Raw genomic sequence first — 23,949 nt, forward strand, 5'->3', positions numbered from 1 at the left:
ACTGCAACATACAGCCAGGTGATATGATATGAGGAGGGACTGCAACATACAGCCAGGTGATATGATATGAGGAGGGACTGCAACATACAGCCAGGTGATATGATATGAGGAGAGACTAGAACATACAGCCAGGTGATATGATATGAGGAGGGACTGCAACATACAGCCAGGTGATATGATATGAGGAGGGACTGCAACATACAGCCAGGTGATATGATATGAGGGACTAGAACATACCAGCCAGGTGATATGATATGAGGGACTAGAACATACCAGCCAGGTGATATGATATGAGGGACTAGAACATACCAGCCAGGTGATATGATATGAGGAGGGACTAGAACATACCAGCCAGGTGATATGATATGAGGGACTAGAACATACAGCCAGGTGATATGATATGAGGAGGGACTGCAACATACAGCCAGGTGATATGATATGAGGAGGGACTGCAACATACAGCCAGGTGATATGATATGAGGGACTAGAACATACCAGCCAGGTGATATGATATGAGGGACTAGAACATACCAGCCAGGTGATATGATATGAGGGACTAGAACATACAGCCAGGTGATATGATATGATATGAGGGACTAGAACATACCAGCCAGGTGATATGATATGAGGGGGACTAGAACATACCAGCCAGGTGATATGATAGGAGGGACTAGAACATACCAGCCAGGTGATATGATATGAGGAGGGACTAGAACATACCAGCCAGGTGATATGATATGAGGGACTAGAACATACCAGCCAGGTGATATGATATGAGGGACTAGAACATACCAGCCAGGTGATATGATATGAGGGACTAGAACATACCAGCCAGGTGATATGATATGATATGAGGGACTAGAACATACAGCCAGGTGATATGATATGATAGGAGGGACTAGAACATACAGCCAGGTGATATGATAGGAGGGACTAGAACATACAGCCAGGTGATATGATATGATAGGAGGGACTAGAACATACAGCCAGGTGATATGATATGATAGGAGGGACTAGAACATACAGCCAGGTGATATGATATGATAGGAGGGACTAGAACATACAGCCAGGTGATATGATATGATAGGAGGGACTAGAACATACAGCCAGGTGATATGATATGATAGGAGGGACTAGAACATACAGCCAGGTGATGTGATATGATATGAGGAGAGACTAGAACATACAGCCAGGTGATATGATATGAGGAGGGACTGCAACATACAGCCAGGTGATATGATATGAGGAGGGACTGCAACATACAGCCAGGTGATATGATATGAGGGACTAGAACATACAGCCAGGTGATATGATATGAGGGACTAGAACATACAGCCAGATGATATGAGGGACTAGAACATACAGCCAGGTGATATGATATGAGGAGGGACTAGAACATACCAGCCAGGTGATATGGGGAGGGACTAGAACATACAGCCAGGTGATATGATATGAGGGACTAGAACATACAGCCAGGTGATATGATATGAGGGACTAGAACATACAGCCAGATGATATGAGGGACTAGAACATACAGCCAGATGATATGAGGAGGGACTAGAACATACCAGCCAGGTGATATGGGAAGGGCCTAGAACATACAGCCAGGTGATATGATATGAGGGACGAGAACATACAGCCAGGTTATATGAGGAGGGACTAGAACATACCAGCCAGGTTATATGAGGAGGGACTAGAACATACCAGCCAGGTTATATGAGGGACTAGAACATACCAGCCAGGTGATATGATATGAGGGACTAGAACATACCAGCCAGGTGATATGATATGAGGGACTAGAACATACCAGCCAGGTGATATGATATGAGGAGGGACTAGAACATAACAGCCAGGTGATATGATATGAGGAGGGACTAGAACATACCAGCCAGGTGATATGAGGAGGGACTAGAACATACCAGCCAGGTGATATGATATGAGGAGGGACGAGAACATAACAGCCAGGTTATATGAGGAGGGACTAGAACATACCAGCCAGGTTATATGAGGAGGGACTAGAACATACCAGCCAGGTTATATGAGGAGGGACTAGAACATACCAGCCAGGTTATATGAGGAGGGACTAGAACATACCAGCCAGGTTATATGAGGAGGGACTAGAACATACCAGCCAGGTTATATGAGGAGGGACTAGAACATACCAGCCAGGTTATATGAGGAGGGACTAGAACATACCAGCCAGGTGATATGATATGAGGGACTAGAACATACCAGCCAGGTGATATGAAGGAGGGACTAGAACATACCAGCCAGGTGATATGAGGAGGGGCTAGAACATACCAGCCAGGTGATATGGGGAGGGGCTAGAACATACCATCCAGGTGATATGATATGAGGAGGGACTAGAACATACCAGCCAGGTGATATGAGGAGGGACTAGAACATACCAGCCAGGTGATATGAGGAGGGACTAGAACATACCAGCCAGGTGATATGAGGAGGGACTAGAACATACCAGCCAGGTGATATGAGGAGGGGCTAGAACATACCAGCCAGGTGATATGGGGAGGGGCTAGAACATACCAGCCAGGTGATATGGGGAGGGGCTAAAACATACCAGCCATGTGATATGATATGAGGAGGGGCTAGAACATATCAGCCAGGTGATATGATATGAGGAGGGACTAGAACATACCAGCCAGGTGATATGATATGAGGAGGGGCTAGAACATACCAGCCAGGTGATATGATATGAGGAGGGACTAGAACATACCAGCCAGGTGATATGATATGAGGAGGGACTAGAACATACCAGCCAGGTGATATGATATGAGGAGGGACTAGAACATACCAGCCAGGTGATATGAGGAGGGACTAGAACATACCAGCCAGGTGATATGAGGAGGGACTAGAACATACCAGCCAGGTGATATGATATGAGGAGGGACTAGAACATACCAGCCAGGTGATATGAGGAGGGGCTAGAACATACAGCCAGGTGATATGATATGAGGAGGGGCTAGAACATACCAGCCAGGTGATATGATATGAGGAGGGACTAGAACATACAGCCAGATGATATGAGGGACTAGAACATACCAGCCAGGTGATATGGGGAGGGACTAGAACATACCAGCCAGGTGATATGAGGAGGGACTAGAACATACCAGACAGGTTATATGAGGAGGGACTAGAACATACCAGCCAGGTTATATGGGGAGGGACTAGAACATACCAGCCAGGTGATATGAGGAGGGACTAGAACATACCAGACAGGTTATATGAGGAGGGACTAGAACATACCAGCCAGGTGATATGAGGAGGGACTAGAACATACCAGCCAGGTGATATGAGGAGGGACTAGGACATACCAGCCAGGTGATATGAGGAGGGACTAGAACATACCAACCAGGTGATATGGGGAGGGACTAGAACATACCAGCCAGGTGATATGGGGAGGGACTAGAACATACCAGCCAGGTGATATGGGGAGGGACTAGAACATACCAGCCAGGTGATATGGGGAGGGACTAGAACATACCAGCCAGGTGATATGGGGAGGGACTAGAACATACCAGCCAGGTGATATGGGGAGGGACTAGAACATACCAGCCAGGTGATATGGGGAGGGACTAGAACATACCAGCCAGGTGATATGGGGAGGGACTAGAACATACCAGCCAGGTGCTATGAGGAGGGACTAGAACATACCAGCCAGGTGATATGGGCAGGGACTAGAACATACCAGCCAGGTGATGTGATATGAGGAGGGACTAGAACATACCAGCCAGGTGATGTGATATGAGGAGGGACTAGAACATACCAGCCAGGTGATATGAGGAGGGGACTAGAACATACCAGCCAGGTGATATGAGGAGGGACTAGAACATACCAGCTAGGTGATATGAGGAGGGACTAGAACATACCAGCTAGGTGATATGAGGAGGGACTAGAACATACCAGCTAGGTGATATGAGGAGGGACTAGAACATACCAGCCAGGTGATATGAGGAGGGGCTAGAACATACCAGCCAGGTGATATGGGGATGGACTAGAACATACCAGCCAGGTGATGTGATATGAAGAGGGACTAGAACATACCAGCCAGGTGATATATGGGGAGGGGCTAGAACATACCAGCCAGGTGATATGGGGAGGGACTAGAACATACCAGCCAGGTGATATGGGGAGGGACTAGAACATACCAGCCAGGTGATATGATATGGGGAGGGACTAGAACATACCAGCCAGGTGATATGATATGGGGAGGGACTAGAACATACCAGCCAGGTGATATGGGGAGGGACTAGAACATACCAGCCAGGTGATATGGGGCGGGACTAGAACATACCAGCCAGGTGATATGGGGAGGGACTAGAACATACCAGCCAGGTGATATGAGGAGGGGCTAGAACATACCAGCCAGGTGATATGATATGAGGAGGGGCTAGATCATACCAGCCAGGTGATATGATATGAGGAGGGACTAGAACATACCAGCCAGGTGATATATGAGGAGGGACTAGAACATACCAGCCAGGTGATATGATATGAGGAGGGACTAGAACATACCAGCCAGGTGATATGAGGAGGGACTAGAACATACCAGCCAGGTGATATGAGGAGGGACTAGAACATACCAGCCAGGTGATATGAGGAGGGACTAGAACATACCAGCCAGGTGATATGAGGAGGGACAAGAACATACCAGCCAGGTGATATGAGGAGGGACTAGAACATACCAGCCAGGTGATATGATATGAGGAGGGACTAGAACATACAGCCAGGTGATATAATATGAGGAGGGACTAGATCATACCAGCCAGGTGATATGAGGAGGGACTAGAACATACCAGCCAGGTGATATGAGGAGGGACTAGAACATACCAGCCAGGTGATATGAGGAGGGACAAGAACATACCAGCCAGGTGATATGAGGAGGGACTAGAACATACCAGCCAGGTGATATGATATGAGGAGGGACTAGAACATACAGCCAGATGATATGAGGAGGGACTAGAACATACAGCCAGATGATATGAGGAGGGACTAGAACATACAGCCAGATGATATGAGGAGGGACTAGAACATACCAGCCAGATGATATGTGGAGGGACTAGAACATACAGCCAGATGATATGATATGAGTAGGGACTAGAACATACAGCCAGATGATATGAGGAGGGACTAGAACATACAGCCAGGTGATATGATATGAGGAGGGACTAGAACATACCAGCCAGGTGATATGAGGAGGGACTAGAACATACAGCCAGATGATATGATATGAGGAGGGACTAGAACATACCAGCCAGGTGATATGATATGAGGAGGGACTAGAACATACCAGCCAGGTGATATGATATGAGGAGGGACTAGAACATACCAGCCAGGTGATATGATATGAGGAGGGACTAGAACATACCAGCCAGGTGATATGATATGAGGAGGGACTAGAACATACCAGCCAGGTGATTTGGCGAGGGACTAGAACATACCAGCCAGGTGATATGATATGAGGAGGGACTAGAACATACAGCCAGGTGATATGATATGAGGAGGGACTAGAACATACCAGCCAGGTGATATGATATGAGGAGGGACTAGAACATACCAGCCAGGTGATATGAGGAGGGACTAGAACATACAGCCAGATGATATGAGGAGGGACTAGAACATACAGCCAGATGATATGAGGAGGGACTAGAACATACAGCCAGATGATATGATATGAGGAGGGACTAGAACATACAGCCAGATGATATGAGGAGGGACTAGAACATACAGCCAGGTGATATGATATGAGGGACTAGAACATACGGCCAGGTGATATATGAGGGACTAGAACATACGGCCAGGTGATATGAGGAGGGACTAGAACATACAGCCAGATGATATGATATGACGGACTAGAACATACAGCCAGGTGATATGATATGAGGGACTAGAACATACAGCCAGGTGATATGATATGAGGGACTAGAACATACAGCCAGGTGATATGATATGAGGAGGGACTAGAACATACCAGCCAGGTGATATGATATGAGGAGGGACTTCAACATACGGCCAGGTGATATGATAGGAGGGACTAGAACATACAGCCAGATGATATGGGGGACTAGAACATACAGCCAGATGATATGAGGAGGGACTAGAACATACAGCCAGGTGATATGAGAAGAGAATAGAGCTAAAGAAAGGAAACGATTGTATGAGTGTAACCGATTTGTACCAGTCAGTCCCTCCATTCTCTGTAAGCAGTTTTTTTGTGAGGTTTTGTTTCAGTAGGTCAGTCCTAAATAAACAAGGAGAGATGAGGTTAGAAATAGCTGCTGGGACTGTTGAACACCTCCCTGTTGTATTCAGGTAATGTTTACCTTCATTTTACCAGGAAATTAAAAGCATTATACCAGTTCCTTAAAGTGGAACTGACAGCATTTTAGCAACATGAAATCTTATTAAATCCTATTCATAGACACCACAGGAAGATTTTTATTTTTTTTACATTTTCTGACAAGCAAGCACTTATGGTCATTTTCACGTTTCATTCATTTTTCGTATACGTAATTCCCAGACATTCTAGGTAATTTGTGAAACTGCTATAGCAATATAGATTGGGAAAGCGGCCGTGTGTTTGGACAATTTAATAGACACTGCAGCAAATAAAACCTAATAAAAACATCTGTCTCGTCCAGGACCGGAGTCTACACAGACCGGTGCACCATAGACAATCAGAGCTACAGTAGGCCTTTATGCAAACAAGCCATTTGCTACACAGGCCTGCCATCATTCACTTTGAACTGTACTGTGTGTTTACAGACAGTTGCAACAGCGTGACTTTAGATCATTAGGATGCATTCACCAAAAGCCACAAAATACACCTGAATGGATTTCTAAAAATATGTCAGTACCACAGGAGTCCCCTTACATTTGGGAACTTTACAGTCCTATTGATCAAACAACCATGAAAGGTAGGCTCTCTCCATTATGCACAGTACCAGTCAAAAGTTTGGACACACCTACTCATTCCATGGATTTTCTTTATTTTTACTATTTTCTACATTTATAGAATAATAGTGAAGACATCAAACCTATGAAATAACACATGGAATCATGTAGTAACCAAAAAAGTGCTAAACAAATCAAAATATTTGAGATTCTTCAAAGTAGCCACCCTTTGCCTTGACAGCTTTGCACATGCTTGGCATTCTCTCAACCAGCTTCATGAGGTAGTCAGCTGGAATGCATTTAAATTAACAGGTGTGCCTTGTTAAGTGAATTGGTGGAATTTCTTTCTTTCTTACTTAATGCATTTGAGCCAATCAGTTGTGTTGTGACATGGTAGAGGTGGTATATAGAAGATAGCCCTATTTGGTAAAATACTAAGTCCATATTATGGCAAGAAGAGCTCAAATAAGCAAAGAGAAATGACAGTCCATCATTACTTTAAGACATGAAGGTCAGTCAAACCTGAAAATGTCAAGAACTTTGAAAGTTTCTTCAAGTGCAGTCGCAAAAACCATCAAGTGCTATGATGAATCTGGCTCTCATGAGGACCGCCACAGGAAAGGAAGACCCAGAGTTACCTCTGCTGCAGACGATAAGTTCATTAGTTACCAGCCTCAGAAATTGCAGCCCAAAAAAATGCTTCTGAGTTCAAGTAACAAACACATCTCGACATCAACTATTCAGAGGAGACTGTGTGAATCAGGCCTTCATGGCTAAAATGCTGCAAAAAAACACTACTAAAGGACACCAATAAGAAGAGACTTGCTTGGGCCAAGAAACACGAGCAATGGACATTAGACCGGTGGAAATCTGTCCTTTGGTCTGGAGTCCAAATTTGAGACTTTTGGTTCCAAACACCGTGTCTTTGTGAGACGCAGAGTAGGTGAACGGATGATCTTCGCATGTGTGGTTCCCACCGTGAAGCATGGAGGAGGTGTGATGGTGTGCTTTGCTGGTGACACTGTCTGATTTTATTTAGAATTCAAAGCACACTTAACCAGCATGGCTACCACAGCATTCTGCAGTGATACGCCATCCCATCTGGTTTGCACCGTCATTTGTAAGGGCTATTTGACCAAAAAGGAGAGTGATGGAGTGCTGCATCAGATAGCCTGGCCTCCACAATCACCTGACCTCAACCCAAGTGAGATGGTTTGGGATGAGTTGGACCGCGGAGTGAAGGAAAAGCAGCCAACAAGTGCTCAGCATATGTGGGAACTCCTTCAAGACTGTTGGAAAAGCATTCAAAGTAAAGCTGTCATCAAGGCAAAGGGTGGCTACATAGAAGAATCTCAAATATAAAGTATTTTGATAACACTTTTTTTTGGTTGCTACATGATTTCATAGTTTCAATGTCTTCAATATTATTCTACAATGTAGATAATAGTAAAAATAAAGAAACCCTTGAATGAGTAGGTGTGTCAATACTTCTTACTGATACTGTACATCAACAACTAATGCTAGCCAGAGCAAGATGAGCTAAAATATAATGATGGGACATTAGATAAACCCTCTCAACTATTTCAGCTAGTTGGCCATCAAAATTGCAATGATAAACAATGGGGAATTGTAGCGTTCTCGTCCTTCTGCAGCTTGTCTTCCTGGCTAAGGTTGGCTAGCTTGCTACTTCACTCTGACCATTTTACTTGCCCTAGCAGAGTGGGTTAGCTAGGCTGTTATCTAGAGCGTTCGTGACTATTGATTTGCCAACGTTTACTGACAGCGGTCATATTCAGGTGTTGCGTAAATTCAGTTATTCTGCGCTGTGGCACACTCAGACAAGTGATCTGAAATCGGAGTAGATAGCCAGAGTGAATTTGCTAACGCAAGATATATGCTAACTGTATAACAGTCGTTCAAGTTCTTGTTAGCTAACCAAATGACACCTGCATCTCTAGCTGTATATAGCTACCGAAAACAATATGAGGGGAAAAAGTCAGTCACTCAACCACTCCTCCAATGACATGACATCCTCCTAGCAGATAGCTAGCTATCTAGCCTACGGTAAGCCCTGTGTTTTTAACTTGCTACATAAATAGATACGCTAGCCTATTAGCCACATTATGACTTACCTGTGATAATTGCCTTTGCTAGTTTGATTGTATTGACATTCCCAGCCTTAGTAACGTTTATCCGTTTTTGTCCAAAATATTGAGTCATTGAAACAGTGTATCTGTGATTTACAACCTGATAGCAATATTTTTTGGACTACCAAGAAATGTATTGGTGAGTTATATTAATCATGCATTGAACTGAATCCATCTATTCTGCCAACAATGTCTTAGTGTACATCATGGAATATAACCTATTTTTAAATACTCTTATAAAGTTTGTTTTGTAGCATAACCTGGGAATTTCATATTTTTTACTGATATATTCTGATTGTCGGTTTCATATCTGCAAAGTAGTTAAACCGCTGTCTGTTCCACATTAATGTCAGATAGCAGCAGCCAGGTGTAACCTTGCAGGTCAGTGAACAGTAGCAATACAATGATGTCGGGGGAGCAAAACATACACACTCTAGTCCGTGGGGTATTCAACTCTTCTCCTGTCAAGTCCGGCTGGTTAAAACATACTCTCTAGTCCGTGGGGTATTCAACTCTTCTCCTGCCAAGTCCGGCTGGTTAAAACATACTCTCTAGTCCGTGGGGTATTCAACTCTTCTCCTGCCAAGTCCGGCTGGTTTTCTGTCCTACTTGATAATTCATTGCACCAACCTGGTTCTCAGGCCTAAATCAGTCCCTGATTAGAACAATGAAAAAATGTGGTTGAACTGGCTTGGGCATCCAGAGTTGTTTTGAGGGATCTAGTCCATGTAGTGTGCCCCACTGCATACAGTAAGATGACTGCCCAGACACCGGTAGGCTAAACTCTGAGAGACACACACAGAGTATACCAAACATTAGGAACACCTTCCTAATATTGAGTTGCACCCTCCCTTGCCCTCAGAACAGCATCAATTAATCAGGGGGATGGACTCTACAAGGTGTCTAAAGCGTTCTACAGGGATGCTGGTACATGTTGACTCCAATGCTTCCCACAGTTGTGTCAAATTGGCTGGAAGTCCTTTGGTAATGGAAAGAGCAGGTGTTCTTAATGTTTTGTATACTCAGTGTATATTTATTGGCATTTGGCACCAATCCAGTCAGGTATTGAAGGTTATCTAAATAATCTACTAGCAGGAAGTCGATCAGATTATTAACGCACTAATCAATTAGTAAACCCCATCCCGCCTCAGAAAGGATTAGAGTATGTGTGTGTATATATTTTTGTGAGCCTGGTGTGAGTGTTTTTACATGTGGCTTGTAGGGTCACCATGGTGTGTGTGTGTGTGTGTGTGTGTGTGTGTGTGTGTGTGTGTGTGTGTGTGTGGACACAGACCCAGTGACATGGCTGGTCCAACAGAGTGTCTGGTGTTTTTGTCCAGCATCTTCTGTCTCATTGGAAAGTTTCAATTTCAGTGGTCCAACCAGAGAGATAGAAGATGAGCTAGGGCAGGGTTTCCCAAACTCGGTCCTGGGGCCCCTCCAAGGGGTGCACGTTTTGGTTTTTGCCCTGGTGCTACACAGCTGATTCAAATCAACTAATCATCAAACTTTGATTTGAATCAGTTGTGTAGTGCTGGGGCAAAAACGTGCACCCTTTGGGGTCCCGAGGACTGAGTTTGGGAAACGCTGAGCTAGGGAGAAAGAGGAACATTCCCACACACACACTGAACATTTTCCTGCTTTCCCACTCACAGTGCTGCAAACATGAGCTCAGCTCCCTAGTGAACAAGGTTTCCACAAGCACAGCGATATCCTCCGTGTGAGTTTTTGTGTGTTAGAGATGGAATGATAGAGACAGATAAATCTGAACAGAGGAAAGACAAGCATGACAGAAAGAGAGAGAGAAGACATGTAGTGATATGAGGGAGAAAAGAATGTGGTAAGTGGCGTAAAAATAAAGAGCAATGGAGCAGGAAGGTGATTGGGTCATGAGTTCCTCTTCCAATCAGTTAGCAGTAGAGGATGAAGGGTTTCTCTGTCATCAGCTGTAGTATCCAGGCTTTAACAGCTCTGAATATTATACTATTATCTTATTGGACCCAATCATCATTATATATAACCTTATCTATCCTATTCTATACATCCGCTATATGTTAGGATTAAATGTGTCTGTGATTGAAATTAAATTGATAGATTGCATGTGATCATGGAAGGATTCAATCTCGTGTGTGTGTGGCCCATCAGGTTAATCAAGGGCATGACAGCAGCATCGCTGCACACTGCTGAGCCATAATCAATCTAACCACAACACCTCACTGTCTTTCCTCTATACCACATAGAGGGTCGAGGACAACACACACAAACATTCAGCCAGACACACAATTAGAAAACATCATACACAGACTCACACAATGTGGTAGGATTAGGATGCTACTTGTTGTCATTTGACAGCTGAGAATATGAACATGTTTGTTGGTTTAAGCCTGTATTTTCCACAACATAAAATGTAGGTGTAGGCCACCTAATACATTGAAATCAACATGCTTGCTTCACTACCAGATAAACAACCCCGGCTAGGACCTGGCTCATGTTCTCCTCGTGTTATCTGGTTGCTGTTGGATTTCCCAATCTTTGTTCCGTGTTTTGTTTTCGTCGCGTTCTTACTGGAAGGAAGCTGAAAACAGTCGGGTCGTGTGTCGCTGCCGCTAGGCAGAAGGCGACCTTTAGGCGCAGATCTAGGATCAGCTTTCCTCCACATCCTGTAACCATAACGATCATTGGGGAGCACCACCAACGCCGATCTAAGATCAGTGTTTATGGCTTCAGCGCTACACCTTCTATCCCCGCGGAGCCCGGATTGAAGCACATGTGCGCAGTCTCCTCCCTTTCTCCCGGGTAGTGGTATTTACCGCAGCCCAACTGCCGGTTGGGAACATTCAGGATGTCATCATCTGAACAGAATACAGCTCACACAGATCAGTCTCTCCAGGCTCTTGATCCAGTCAAGCGTTTATTTGGCACCAATAATGAAGTGAATCTGGAGAGCGAATTGTGAAACATTGAACTTCTGTTTTTAGCGTTTTTATATTGATTGTATTTGTTTACGTTTTTATTATGTTAGTGTTATTACATATGTTGACTTTGGACTAAACGGAGCGGACTCGCGTTGTTTGGTGTGCTAGTGATTTGGTGCTCGTGCGCGAACCGTGTATCTGGATGAAATAAGAGTTTGAGGTTCTAAAACTAGACATCAGTGGCGTGTTTTTCGGTTTGTCCCCGATCGTGGTCAGTGCAGTACAGTGGTTCATGGTCACCCGTGCGTAACCAATCACATGGCCGCTCTGGAGTGAAGCAAGCCTCGCCACAGCACCACAGGTCGACCCACTCCCGTCCTCCACATCGCAGCGATGCCTCCCGGTGTTGTAGCCCCGTCTCCACGGAGCTCTCCGGCCCGGTGCTTCTACGCCTTGACACCGTACTTCATAGAGGACTCCGTCATCTCCCAGAGCAAGATTGATCAGCTGTAAGTTTGCAGTTAAAGGCTCCAGTTGAGGCCCTGCTCCCACCTCTAGCTTCATATACCCCAATCAGTCTGCAGCGAAGCAGACAACTCAAATGCTGCATTTACATTTAGCTACATATGTTTTATTTAGCCGTTATTTAATCAGGAAGGGCTCATCGAGATTTTGAAATATCTTTTTCAAGAGCGTCCTGGCCAAGTTAGGCAGCACCATGTCATTACATAATTACAGACGGACATGAAAACGACAGGTAATCTAGTAAAAAAATATATATTATTCACAAGAGTATAACAAAATCATAAAACAGCAAATAAACAACATTGACAGGTCAGGGAATCGGCCTCAAAATCCTTAATCAATTATTTAAAAACACCAATCTGGACAAGTTCTTCCAGTTTTAAAGTATTTTGTAAGGCGTTCCAAGACGATGGCGCAGAGTACATAAAAGCCCTTTTACCAAATTCAGTTCGGACATTTGGAACAGTTAGCAGGATAAAGTCCCCCAAACGAAGAGTACCCACCACATTTCTGAACAATAAAAATGTCAAAATAAAATGGTAGGAAACCCCAAAATGGCTTTGTAAATAAAAGTATACCAGTGACTGAGCCTACTATTGACTAGAGAAGGCCAGCCAACCCATGTGTATATAAAGTGCAGTGGTGCATAAGGGTTTTGCGGTTTAAAATAAATCTCAATGCTCCATGGTAAAGGGTGTCAATTGATCTCAAACACTGAGCAGAAGCATTCATTTATAAAATATCCCCATAGTCTAGTATAGGCATAAATGTAAGTTGTTGAATATGCAATTTAGAAGAGGCCTTCATCAATTAAAATTCCAAGATATTTATGAGGTTACAGTCTGTCTCATTGCCCTGACAGGTGGTGAAAGGCTCAGAGGTCTAGTTCTTGCTTTAGAAAACACCATTAGTTTTGTCAGTATTGAGGATAAGCTTCAATTGACACAAGGTATGTTGAACAGTATAAAAAGCTTTTGTGAGAGACGAGGCACAACAATAAACAGTGTCATCAGTATAAAAGTGAAGTCGTGCATTTTGCACATTTGTCTAAATTATTTATATAAATATGGGATAAGAGGGGACCAAGTACAGAGCCCTGGGGCACACCATTAGACAGACAATTTTAACAGACATGAGCCCATCAAATTGAGTGCACTATCAGACAGATAGTTAGCAAACCATAAAACTGCATCCTCCGAAAGACCTACGCTTGACAATCTCTGCCTCAGTATAGCATGATCAACTCTATCAAAAGCCTTAGAGATCAATAAAAGTGAGAGACAGTGCTGTATTTTGTCAAGGGCTTCAGTGATATAATTTAAAACTTTCATGGCTGTTGTAATTGTGCTATGCTTCTTCCTGAAGCCCGATTTTAGTACATTGATAAAATAGAGTTAGTATATAAAAACTCTTTTAGCTGTTCACTCACAAGGGTTTCAAGTATTTTCACCAGGTGAGACAGCTTTGAGATTGGCCAATAATTATTTAAGAGTTGGATCTCCCCCCTTTACAAATGCTGATTTCCAGATCTTGGGAATTTCATTCCATTCCAGGGTTAGATTGAACAGATATGTAAGTGGTTCAGCTATGAAATCAGCTGCCAGTTTTACAAAGCAGGGATCCAGAAGATCAGGACCTGCAGGCTTTCTCTGATCTAATGTTTTCAGGGCTTTATGTACCTCCTGCACTGAGAATGGCAAAAAGCTAAACGTTTGACCAACTCTCACAGGTTCATCCATACAGGGTTGTACAGAGACAGGATACTGAATCAAACAGCCTACCAGATGATACAAAGTGCTCATTGAAACAATTCAGCATTTCAGTTTTGTCATATACAGCAGCAGTCCTTCAATACATGTGACGGTAATTTCATTACCATTACTGTTACCAGACAGACTTAATAGCCTTCCAAAACTTTCTAGGGTCATTCAGGTTATCAGTGGTAACAGACATAAAATATTCAGACTTTGCCTTCCTGAGAAGAAAATAGCACCTTTCGTAACTGCCTAAAAAGAAGCCATTTAGCATCAGAACATGATTTCCTTGCTTTAGCCCAGGCTTGACTAGGTTTGTGAATAATACAGCTCAGAAGAAAACCATGGATTATCCCTCCCTTTAACTCTGAGCCGGTGGAGTGGGGCATGTTTGTTTACTATTTGGGGAAAAAAACCATCATGAAATCATTTCCAGGCAGTTTCCACATCAGGAATAAGCTCTCTTGCTCCAGTCAAAATAAAACAAATCATGAAAGAAAGCCTGCTCATTAAAATACAGCCTGGATTTGAACCAGGGTGTCTGTAGTGATGCCTCTAGCACTGAGATGCAGTGCCATAGACCACTGCGCCACTCAGGAGCCCAGATAATGTGATTTAACCAAAGATTTTTGGTGTCCATTACTTACTGGGAGTTACAGGCTAAGTAGTGTTTGGTGTAGGACAGAGAATTTTCGACCAACCTTAAAACCTGTTGAGGACAGACATTCTGCTAGCGGAACGCCTCGCCAAATATCCAATAGTATAGCGTGGTGCGAAATGCAAAAACCTTAAATGCTATAACTTCAATTTCTCAAACATACAACTATTTTACACCATTTGAAAGATAAGACTCTCGTTAATCCAACCACATTGTCCGATGTCAAAAAGGCTTTACAGCGAAAGCAAAACATTAGATTATGTTAGGAGAGTACATAGCCAAAAAACAATCACACAGCCATTTCCCCTGCAAGCATATATATGTCACAAAAACCCAAACCACAGCTAAATGCAGCACTAACCTTTGATGATCTTCATCAGATGACACTCCCAGGACATTATGTTATACAATACATGCATGTTTTGTTCAATCAAGTTCATATTTATATCAAAAAACAGCTTTTGGCATGTGATGTTCAGAACTAGCATTCCCACCGAAAACTTCCGGTGAATTTACTAAATTACTCATCATAAACGTTGACAAAATACATAATTATTTTAAGAATTATAGATACAGAACTCCTTTATGCAATCCCTATGTCAGATTTTAAAATATATTTTCGGCGAAAGCATATTTTGCAATATTCTGAGTACATAGCTCAGCCATCACAGGCTAGCTATTCAGACACCCGCTAACTTCGGGGCTCACTAAACTCAGAATTACTATTAGAAAAATGGTATTACCGTTGCTGTTCTTCATCAGAATGCACTCCCAGGACTTCTACTTCAACAACAAATGTTGTTTTGGTTCCAAATAATCCATAGTTATATCCAAATACCTTCGTTTTGTTCGTGCTTTCAGGTCACTATCCAAAGGGTAACGCGCGAGCGCATTTCGTGACAAAAAAAATCAAAATGTTCCATTACCGTACTTAGAAGCATGTCAAACGCTGTTTAAAATCAATTTTTATGCTATTTCTTGTAAAATAGCGATAGTATTCCAACCGGACAATGTTGTATTCATTCAAAGAGGGAAAGAAAAAAATGGCAAGGTCTCATGAACGCGCATCTCCAGTCTCTCTGTCACCAGGCAGACCACTGACAAACTGTGCTGCTGTTATCTGCCCAGAGACAAGAGACGCCTAAATCCGGTTTCTGAAGGCTTTAGAGAGCCAATGGAAGCCTTAGAAAGTGTCACGTAACAGCTCAGATGCTGTAATTTCGATAGAGATGCAACAGAAGGACAACAAATTGTCAGACAGGCCACTTCCTGCTTGGAATCTTCTCAGGTTTTTGCCTGCCATATGAGTTCTGTTATACTCACAGACACCATTCAAACAGTTTTAGAAATTTTAGAGTGTTTTCTATCCAAATCTACTAATTATATGCATATTCTAGTTTCTGGGCAAGAGTAGTAACCAGATTAAATCGGATATGTTTTTTTATCCGGCCGTGAAAATACTGCCCCCTATCCACAACAGGTTAACTTGGCGATATCATCTTGGTATATTCTAAGATGTCATTGTGTCCAGTTGCAGGTGGTGCGTTTTGATAATGGAACATATTGTACATTCAAATATATATCTTTATTTGCTCTATGAAGTAATCCAACAATGTGTACGCTTCCATTTTTATATTTCAAATCTCCGCTCATTGAGACTGGTGGGTCCACCCCAATGTGCCCCATGTCATTATGACACTCACCTGTATCGATCAATGAGTGAGAGGATTTGAAATGGAGAAGATTGCTGCATACAAATGGTTGGATTACTCTGTCTGTTTCTCTCTCTCGGTCTCTGTTTCTCTCAATTCAATTTCAATTCAAGGGCTTTATTGGCATGGGAAACATATGTTAACATTGCCACAGCAAGTGAAGTAGATAATAAACAAAGGTGAAATAAACAATTAAAATGAACAGTAAACATTACACTCAAGTTCCAAAAGAATAAAGACTTTACAAATGTCATTATGTGCAAATAGTTAAAGTACAAACTTATGTTTGGGAAACAGGATTACATTTCCAAAGCAAATGGAATAGACAATAAACAAAAGGGAAATAAACAGGGGAAACATTAAACAGCTTTCGTTGTCCCTCTCTCTCTGTCTCGCTCTCTGTCTCGCTCGCTCGCTCTGTTTCCCTCTCTCTGTCCCTCTCTCTGTCCCTCTCTCTGTCCCTCTCTCTGTCTCGCTCTCTGTCTCGCTCGCTCGCTCTGTTTCCCTCTCTCTGTCCCTCTCTCTGTCCCTCTCTCTGTCCCTCTCTCTGTCCCTCTCTCTGTCCCGCTCTCTGTCCCGCTCTCTGTCTCGCTCTCTGTCTCGCTCTCTGTCTCGCTCTCTGTCTCGCTCTCTGTCTCGCTCTCTGTCTCGCTCTCTGTCTCGCTCTCTGTCTCGCTCGCTCTGTCCCTTCTCTGTCCCTCTCGCTGTCCCTCTCTCTGTCCCTTCTCTGTCCCTTCTCTGTCTCGCTCTCTGTCCCTCTCTCTGTCCCTCTCTCTCTCTCTCTCGCTCTCTGTCTCGCTCGCTCGCTCTGTTTCCCTCTCTCTGTCCCTCTCTCTGTCCCTCTCTCTGTCCCGCTCTCTGTCTCGCTCTCTGTCTCGCTCGCTCTGTTTCCCTCTCTCTGTCCCTCTCGCTGTCCCTCTCGCTGTCCCTCTCTCTGTCTCGCTCTCTGTCTCGCTCTCTGTCTCGCTCTCTGTCTCGCTCTCTGTCTCGCTCTCTGTCTCGCTCGCTCTGTTTCCCTCGCTCTGTTTCCCTCGCTCTGTTTCCCTCTCTCTGTCCCTCTCTCTGTCCCTTCTCTGTCCCTCTCGCTGTCCCTCTCGCTGTCCCTCTCTCTGTCCCTCTCTCTGTCCCTCTCTCTGTCCCTCTCTCTGTCCCTCTCTCTGTCTCGCTCGCTCTGTTTCCCTCTCTCTGTTTCCCTCTCTCTGTCCCTCTCTCTGTCCCTCTCTCTGTCCCTCTCTCTGTCCCTCTCTCTGTCTCCCTCTCTCTGTTTCCCTCTCTCTGTCCCTCTCTCTGTCCCTCTCTCTGTCCCTCTCTCTGTCTCGCTCTCTGTCTCGCTCGCTCGCTCTGTTTCCCTCTCTCTGTCCCTCTCTCTGTCCCGCTCTCTGTCCCGCTCTCGCTCTCTCAATTCAAAGGGCTTTATTGGCTTGGGAAATATACAGTACCAGTCAGAAGTTTGGAGACACCTACTCATTCAAGGGTTTTTCTTTGTTTTTGCTATAGAATAATAGTGAAGACATCAAAACTATGAAATAGAACATATGGAATCATGTAGTAAGCAAAAAAGGTACTTAATTGTTTCCCAGAAATTGTTTGATATTGCGATTTAAACGGATCCATATGAACTTTAAGTTGCAGTGCATTTATGTCAAAATGCACTGGGGAATAGTATTCAGTTGAACAATTGATAATTGGTGGAGTACTGTGGATACTAATATCCCTGTGTGCCTCTCCAGGCCCATGTTGCCCAGGGTTAAGAACAGAGTACTGTGGATACTAATATCCCTGTGAGCCTCCCCAGGCCCATGTTGCCCAGGGTTAAGAACAGAGTACTGTGGATACTAATATCCCTGTGAGCCTCCCCAGGCCCATGTTGCCCAGGGTTAAGAACAGAGTACTGTGGATACTAATATCCCTGTGAGCCTCCCCAGGCCCATGTTGCCCAGGGTTAAGAACAGAGTACTGTGGATACTAATATCCCTGTGAGCCTCCCCAGGCCCATGTTGCCCAGGGTTAAGAACAGAGTACTGTGGATACTAATATCCCTGTGTGCCTCTCCAGGCCCATGTTGCCCAGGGTTAAGAACAGAGTACTGTGGATACTAATATCCCTGTGAGCCACTCCAGGCCCATGTTGCCCAGGGTTAAGAACAGAGTACTGTGGATACTAATATCCCTGTGTGCCTCTCGAGGCCCATGTTGCCCAGGGTTAAGAACAGAGTACTGTGGATACTAATATCCCTGTGAGCCTCCCCAGGCCCATGTTGCCCAGGGTTAAGAACAGAGTACTGTGGATACTAATATCCCTGTGAGCCTCCCCAGGCCCATGTTGCCCAGGGTTAAGAACAGAGTACTGTGGATACTAATATCCCTGTGAGCCTCCCCAGGCCCATGTTGCCCAGGGTTAAGAACAGAGTACTGTGGATACTAATATCCCTGTGAGCCTCCCCCAGGCCCATGTTGCCCAGGGTTAAGAACAGAGTACTGTGGATACTAATATCCCTGTGAGCCTCCCCAGGCCCATGTTGCCCAGGGTTAAGAACAGAGTACTGTGGATACTAATATCCCTGTGAGCCTCCCCAGGCCCATGTTGCCCAGGGTTAAGAACAGAGTACTGTGGATACTAATATCCCTGTGAGCCTCCCCAGGCCCATGTTGCCCAGGGTTAAGAACAGAGTACTGTGGATACTAATATCCCTGTGAGCCTCCCCAGGCCCATGTTGCCCAGGGTTAAGAACATACATTGTAGATGAATAATATCACCTTTTTTGTTTTACACACTTTAAACGTATTCCACGGATCCGTTGGCCAAAAGTCGTTTAATCATTAAAATTAAAAAAGTAATATATACTTTGAGAACCCCTGCTGTAATAAAATGTAAAACACTTTAATATGTTTCCTGAAGTGCAGCTACATGGCCTTCTGGGTAAGTTAGACCAATGGGTAAGCCCATAGAAATATCATTACTTTATCTAATATGGGTTTGCGCCTAATGTTGTATAAAGGCCAAAGCCATAAGCTAGTGACTGCAGTAGAGAGAGAGTGGCTGAATGAAGCACTGTAGAGGAGGGTCAAGTTTAAAATGGCCGTGCAGAGGTCTCACACACATTGTTTTCTTGACCTCCTGTGTTTTTAAGCTCCTCTCTCTCCCCCTCGTTCGTTAGTTTATGAGCATGTCCAGTACAGTTAAGCCACCACAAAATTGGAACCAGCTGTGTGTTTGAAAGCACATTTCCGTGTGTGTCTTTGTGTGTAATCTCTCCCTGTGTGTCATGTTATGGAGGATGGTTTGTTGTCATGATGAAAGAACATTAGTATTGCTCAGGGTTAAAACCCATAGATTCAGAGTATGAAAAAGTGTATTTTCTCCAGAAACAGTGATTTTGTGTAAGGGTGGTAGAGAACATGGCAGAGGTATTTAGTGGCATGTGTGTTCAGTGTTTTGGTCTGAAAGCTCAGTTTGCACTGCTTCAGTCCCATACTGTAGCTCAGTTTCCCACACGGTATTCTACTGCAGACCAGTACTGTACCTTCTGTACGGTATTCTACTGCAGACCAGTACTGTACCTTCTGCACGGTATTCTGCTGCAGATCAGTACTGTACCTACGGTATTCTGCTGCCGACCAGTACATGAATGCCTTTAGTACTGAGGTCAGTTTCAGCCTGCAGGATAAAACTGCTGTTCTCAGCAGAAAACATGGAAGACCACCGCAAGTAGACAGAGTTGGGAGTACAGTAGATGACTGTACAGTAGGAGGCTTGTCCCAAATGGCACCCTATTCCCTATATGATGCACTACTTTTGTCCAAAGCCCTAGTCAAAACTCGTGCACTATACAGGAAATGGGTTACCATTGGGACACAGTCAGTGAGTAGGCCTAGTCCTCTGTACTGTTAAGTCATCTTTCTGATTACTGTAGGTATTCAATGATGGCCTGACTACCACATCGCTCCGGCCAAATACCACACCTACTAGCGTTTCTTCCCTGGAGCGATCTGTAGAGCAGCGGAATTCAATTCGGGATGAGTCGTTGTGCAAATTCAGTGATACAGATGAGATACATTCACAACCATGTTAAAGTTGCACTATGCAGAAATCGCTCTGCCATTTCCTGGTTGCAAAAATGTTAGTTTGCCTAGTTTCAGTTTGTCAAAACAAGCAAGTTTAGTGTAGATAATCGTTGTACCATCTAAACCACTGTATAATATATTTTCCATAACCAAAAATATAGTATTTTCAGCTGTTTTACTATCCTTGTGAGGACTTCTGGTTCACACACGCCTTGGCCTGTAGCGTTTTAAGAGAACATCGCCCCTCGGCCTGTAGCGTTTTAAGAGAACATCGCCCCTCGGCCTGTAGCGTTTTAAGAGAACATCGCCCCTCGGCCTGTAGCGTTTTAAGAGAACATCGCCCCTCGGCCTGTAGCGTTTTAAGAGAACATCGCCCCTCGGCCTGTAGCGTTTTAAGAGAACATCGCCCCTCGGCCTGTAGCGTTTTAAGAGAACATCGCCCCTCGGCCTGTAGCGTTTTAAGAGAACATCGCCCCTCGGCCTGTAGCGTTTTAAGAGAACATCGCCCCTCGGCCTGTAGCGTTTTAAGAGAACATCGCCCCTCGGCCTGTAGCGTTTTAAGAGAACATCGCCCCTCGGCCTGTAGCGTTTTAAGAGAACATCGCCCCTCGGCCTGTAGCGTTTTAAGAGAACATCGCCCCTCGGCCTGTAGCGTTTTAAGAGAACATCGCCCCTCGGCCTGTAGCGTTTAAGAGAACATCGCCCCTCGGCCTGTAGCGTTTTAGAGAACATCGCCCCTCGGCCTGTAGCGTTTTAAGAGAACATCGCCCCTCGGCCTGTAGCGTTTTAAGAGAACATCGCCCCTCGGCCTGTAGCGTTTTAAGAGAACATCGCCCCTCGGCCTGTAGCGTTTTAAGAGAACATCGCCCCTCGGCCTGTAGCGTTTTAAGAGAACATCGCCCCTCGGCCTGTAGCGTTTTAAGAGAACATCGCCCCTCGGCCTGTAGCGTTTTTAGAGAACATCCATCTAATAGGTGACACTCTGTCATCAGACAACAACCCATATGTAGTGGTGTGCTGGAACCTGGAAGAGAGTCGGGGGGGCACGGGACGGTCTGCTTTTGTTCCGCTCTGTCTCTAAGCGACCTCCTCTTTTCCCTGTTATTCCTCAGTTACACTGCCCTGCCTCAGGGGCAGCAGATTGGGCTGTTCTACCATAATAGGATTGTATTGGTTGTTGTGAAAGCATTTTAACACTCTTCCTCCGCTCCATCTCTCTCTCTTGTCCCACTCTCTCTCTCCAGTATCAGTGAGAGCTTCCTGACAGTGAAAGGTGCCGCCCTCTTCCTGCCCCGGGGAAATGGCTCCTCCCCTACCTCTGCTTCCCGCTTCGCTCAGCTCCGCAGCAAACATGCAGGTACAGTACGGAGTACAGACATTATGGGAAACTGAGCACAGTAGTTTCATGTCCAGATCAATCATTGAAATGTATTTTATAAAGCCCTTTTTGACATCAGCAGTTGTCACCAAGTGTTTACCAGTTACCTGGCCTAGACCGCAAAGAGCAAGCAAAGCACCGTGGCCATGAGAAACTCCCTAATTCACGGTTCAATTAGCGGAGAGAGAGATGGAAAGATGCCAGTGATGAAGCATTAATGTGACAAAGAGAAGAGATGAGCAGATATGCAGTCTACTGTAAAGGCCATTAGGATGCTATACTGAGGAATGGAACAGTGTGGTGGTGGTTATCATGGGAACACAGAGTGCAGTGTTAAGTGTGTGTGCGCCCGTCTCTCCAGGTGACCTCCAGCAGCACCTGCAGACCATGTTCACTCTCCTCCGACCAGAGGACAACATCAAACTGGTGAGTAAACACACACACCTGCATGATCAAAACGTCAACGCAATAATCAAGATCTGCTTTTCACGCTTCCTTTCCTTCGCTCTCTCTGCACTTCCCTCCGTCGCTCTCTCTCTCTCTGTACTTCCCTCTCTCTCTCTCTCTCTCTCTCTCTGTACTTCCCTCTCTCTCTCTCTCTCTCTGTACTTCCCTCTCGCTCTCTCTCTCTCTCTGTACTTCCCTCTCGCTCTCTCTCTCTCTCTGTACTTCCCTCTCTCTCTCTCTCTCTCTCTCTGTACTTCCCTCTCTCTCTCTCTCTCTCTCTGTACTTCCCTCTCTCTCTCTCTCTCTCTCTCTGTACTTCCCTCTCGCTCTCTCTCTCTCTGTACTTCCCTCTCGCTCTCTCTCTCTCTCTGTACTTCCCTCTCTCTCTCTCTCTCTCTGTACTTCCCTCTCGCTCTCTCTCTCTCTCTGTACTTCCCTCTCGCTCTCTCTCTCTCTCTGTACTTCCCTCTCGCTCTCTCTCTCTCTCTGTACTTCCCTCTCGCTCTCTCTCTCTCTCTGTACTTCCCTCTCGCTCTCTCTCTCTCTCTGTACTTCCCTCTCGCTCTCTCTCTCTCTCTGTACTTCCCTCTCGCTCTCTCTCTCTCTCTGTACTTCCCTCTCGCTCTCTCTCTCTCTCTGTACTTCCCTCTCGCTCTCTCTCTCTCTGTACTTCCCTCTCGCTCTCTCTCTCTCTCTCTGTACTTCCCTCTCGCTCTCTCTCTCTCTCTGTACTTCCCTCTCGCTCTCTCTCTCTCTCTGTACTTCCCTCTCGCTCTCTCTCTCTCTCTGTACTTCCCTCTCGCTCTCTCTCTCTCTCTGTACTTCCCCTCTCGCTCTCTCTCTCTCTCTGTACTTCCCTCTCGCTCTCTCTCTCTCTCTGTACTTCCCTCTCGCTCTCTCTCTCTCTCTGTACTTCCCTCTCGCTCTCTCTCTCTCTGTACTTCCCTCTATCGCTCTCTCTCTCTCTGTACTTCCCTCTCGCTCTCTCTCTCTCTGTACTTCCCTGTCGCTCTCTTTCTCTCTGTACTTCCCTGTCGCTCTCTCTCTCTCTGTACTTCCCTGTCGCTCTCTCTCTCTCTGTACTTCCCTATCGCTCTCTCTCTCTCTGTACTTCCCTGTCGCTCTCTCTCTCTCTGTACTTCCCTCTCGCTCTCTCTCTCTCTCTGTACTTCCCTCTCGCTCTCTCTCTCTCTGTACTTCCCTCTCGCTCTCTCTCTCTCTCTGTACTTCCCTCTGTCGCTCTCTCTCTCTCTGTACTTCCCTCTCGCTCTCTCTCTCTCTGTACTTCCCTCTCGCTCTCTCTCTCTCTGTACTTCCCTCTCGCTCTCTCTCTCTCTGTACTTCCCTCTCGCTCTCTCTCTCTCTCTGTACTTCCCTCTCGCTCTCTCTCTCTCTGTACTTCCCTCTCGCTCTCTCTCTCTCTCTGTACTTCCCTCT

General features: G+C 45.1%; 1 protein-coding gene across 3 annotated transcripts in view; it reads left to right on the forward strand.

Annotated features, from left to right (window-relative positions):
* Positions 1–23,949, forward strand: part of LOC106563791 (protein phosphatase Slingshot homolog 1) — a 72,797-nt gene that overhangs the window by 34,680 nt on the left and 14,168 nt on the right. For 2 of the 3 annotated variants that reach the window (XM_014129649.2, XM_014129648.2), the window contains 2 exons: positions 21,932–22,044; positions 22,427–22,491. In XM_014129649.2, coding sequence (XP_013985124.1) covers positions 21,932–22,044; positions 22,427–22,491 — 178 coding nt within the window. Of the gene's footprint in view, positions 1–11,883; positions 12,484–21,931; positions 22,045–22,426; positions 22,492–23,949 lie in introns of those variants that run through there. The other variant, XM_014129647.2, reaches the window with a different exon arrangement.

Source organism: Salmo salar, chromosome ssa11 (assembly GCF_905237065.1).
Source record: "Salmo salar chromosome ssa11, Ssal_v3.1, whole genome shotgun sequence".
In the NCBI taxonomy this organism is placed as follows: domain Eukaryota; kingdom Metazoa; phylum Chordata; class Actinopteri; order Salmoniformes; family Salmonidae; genus Salmo; species Salmo salar.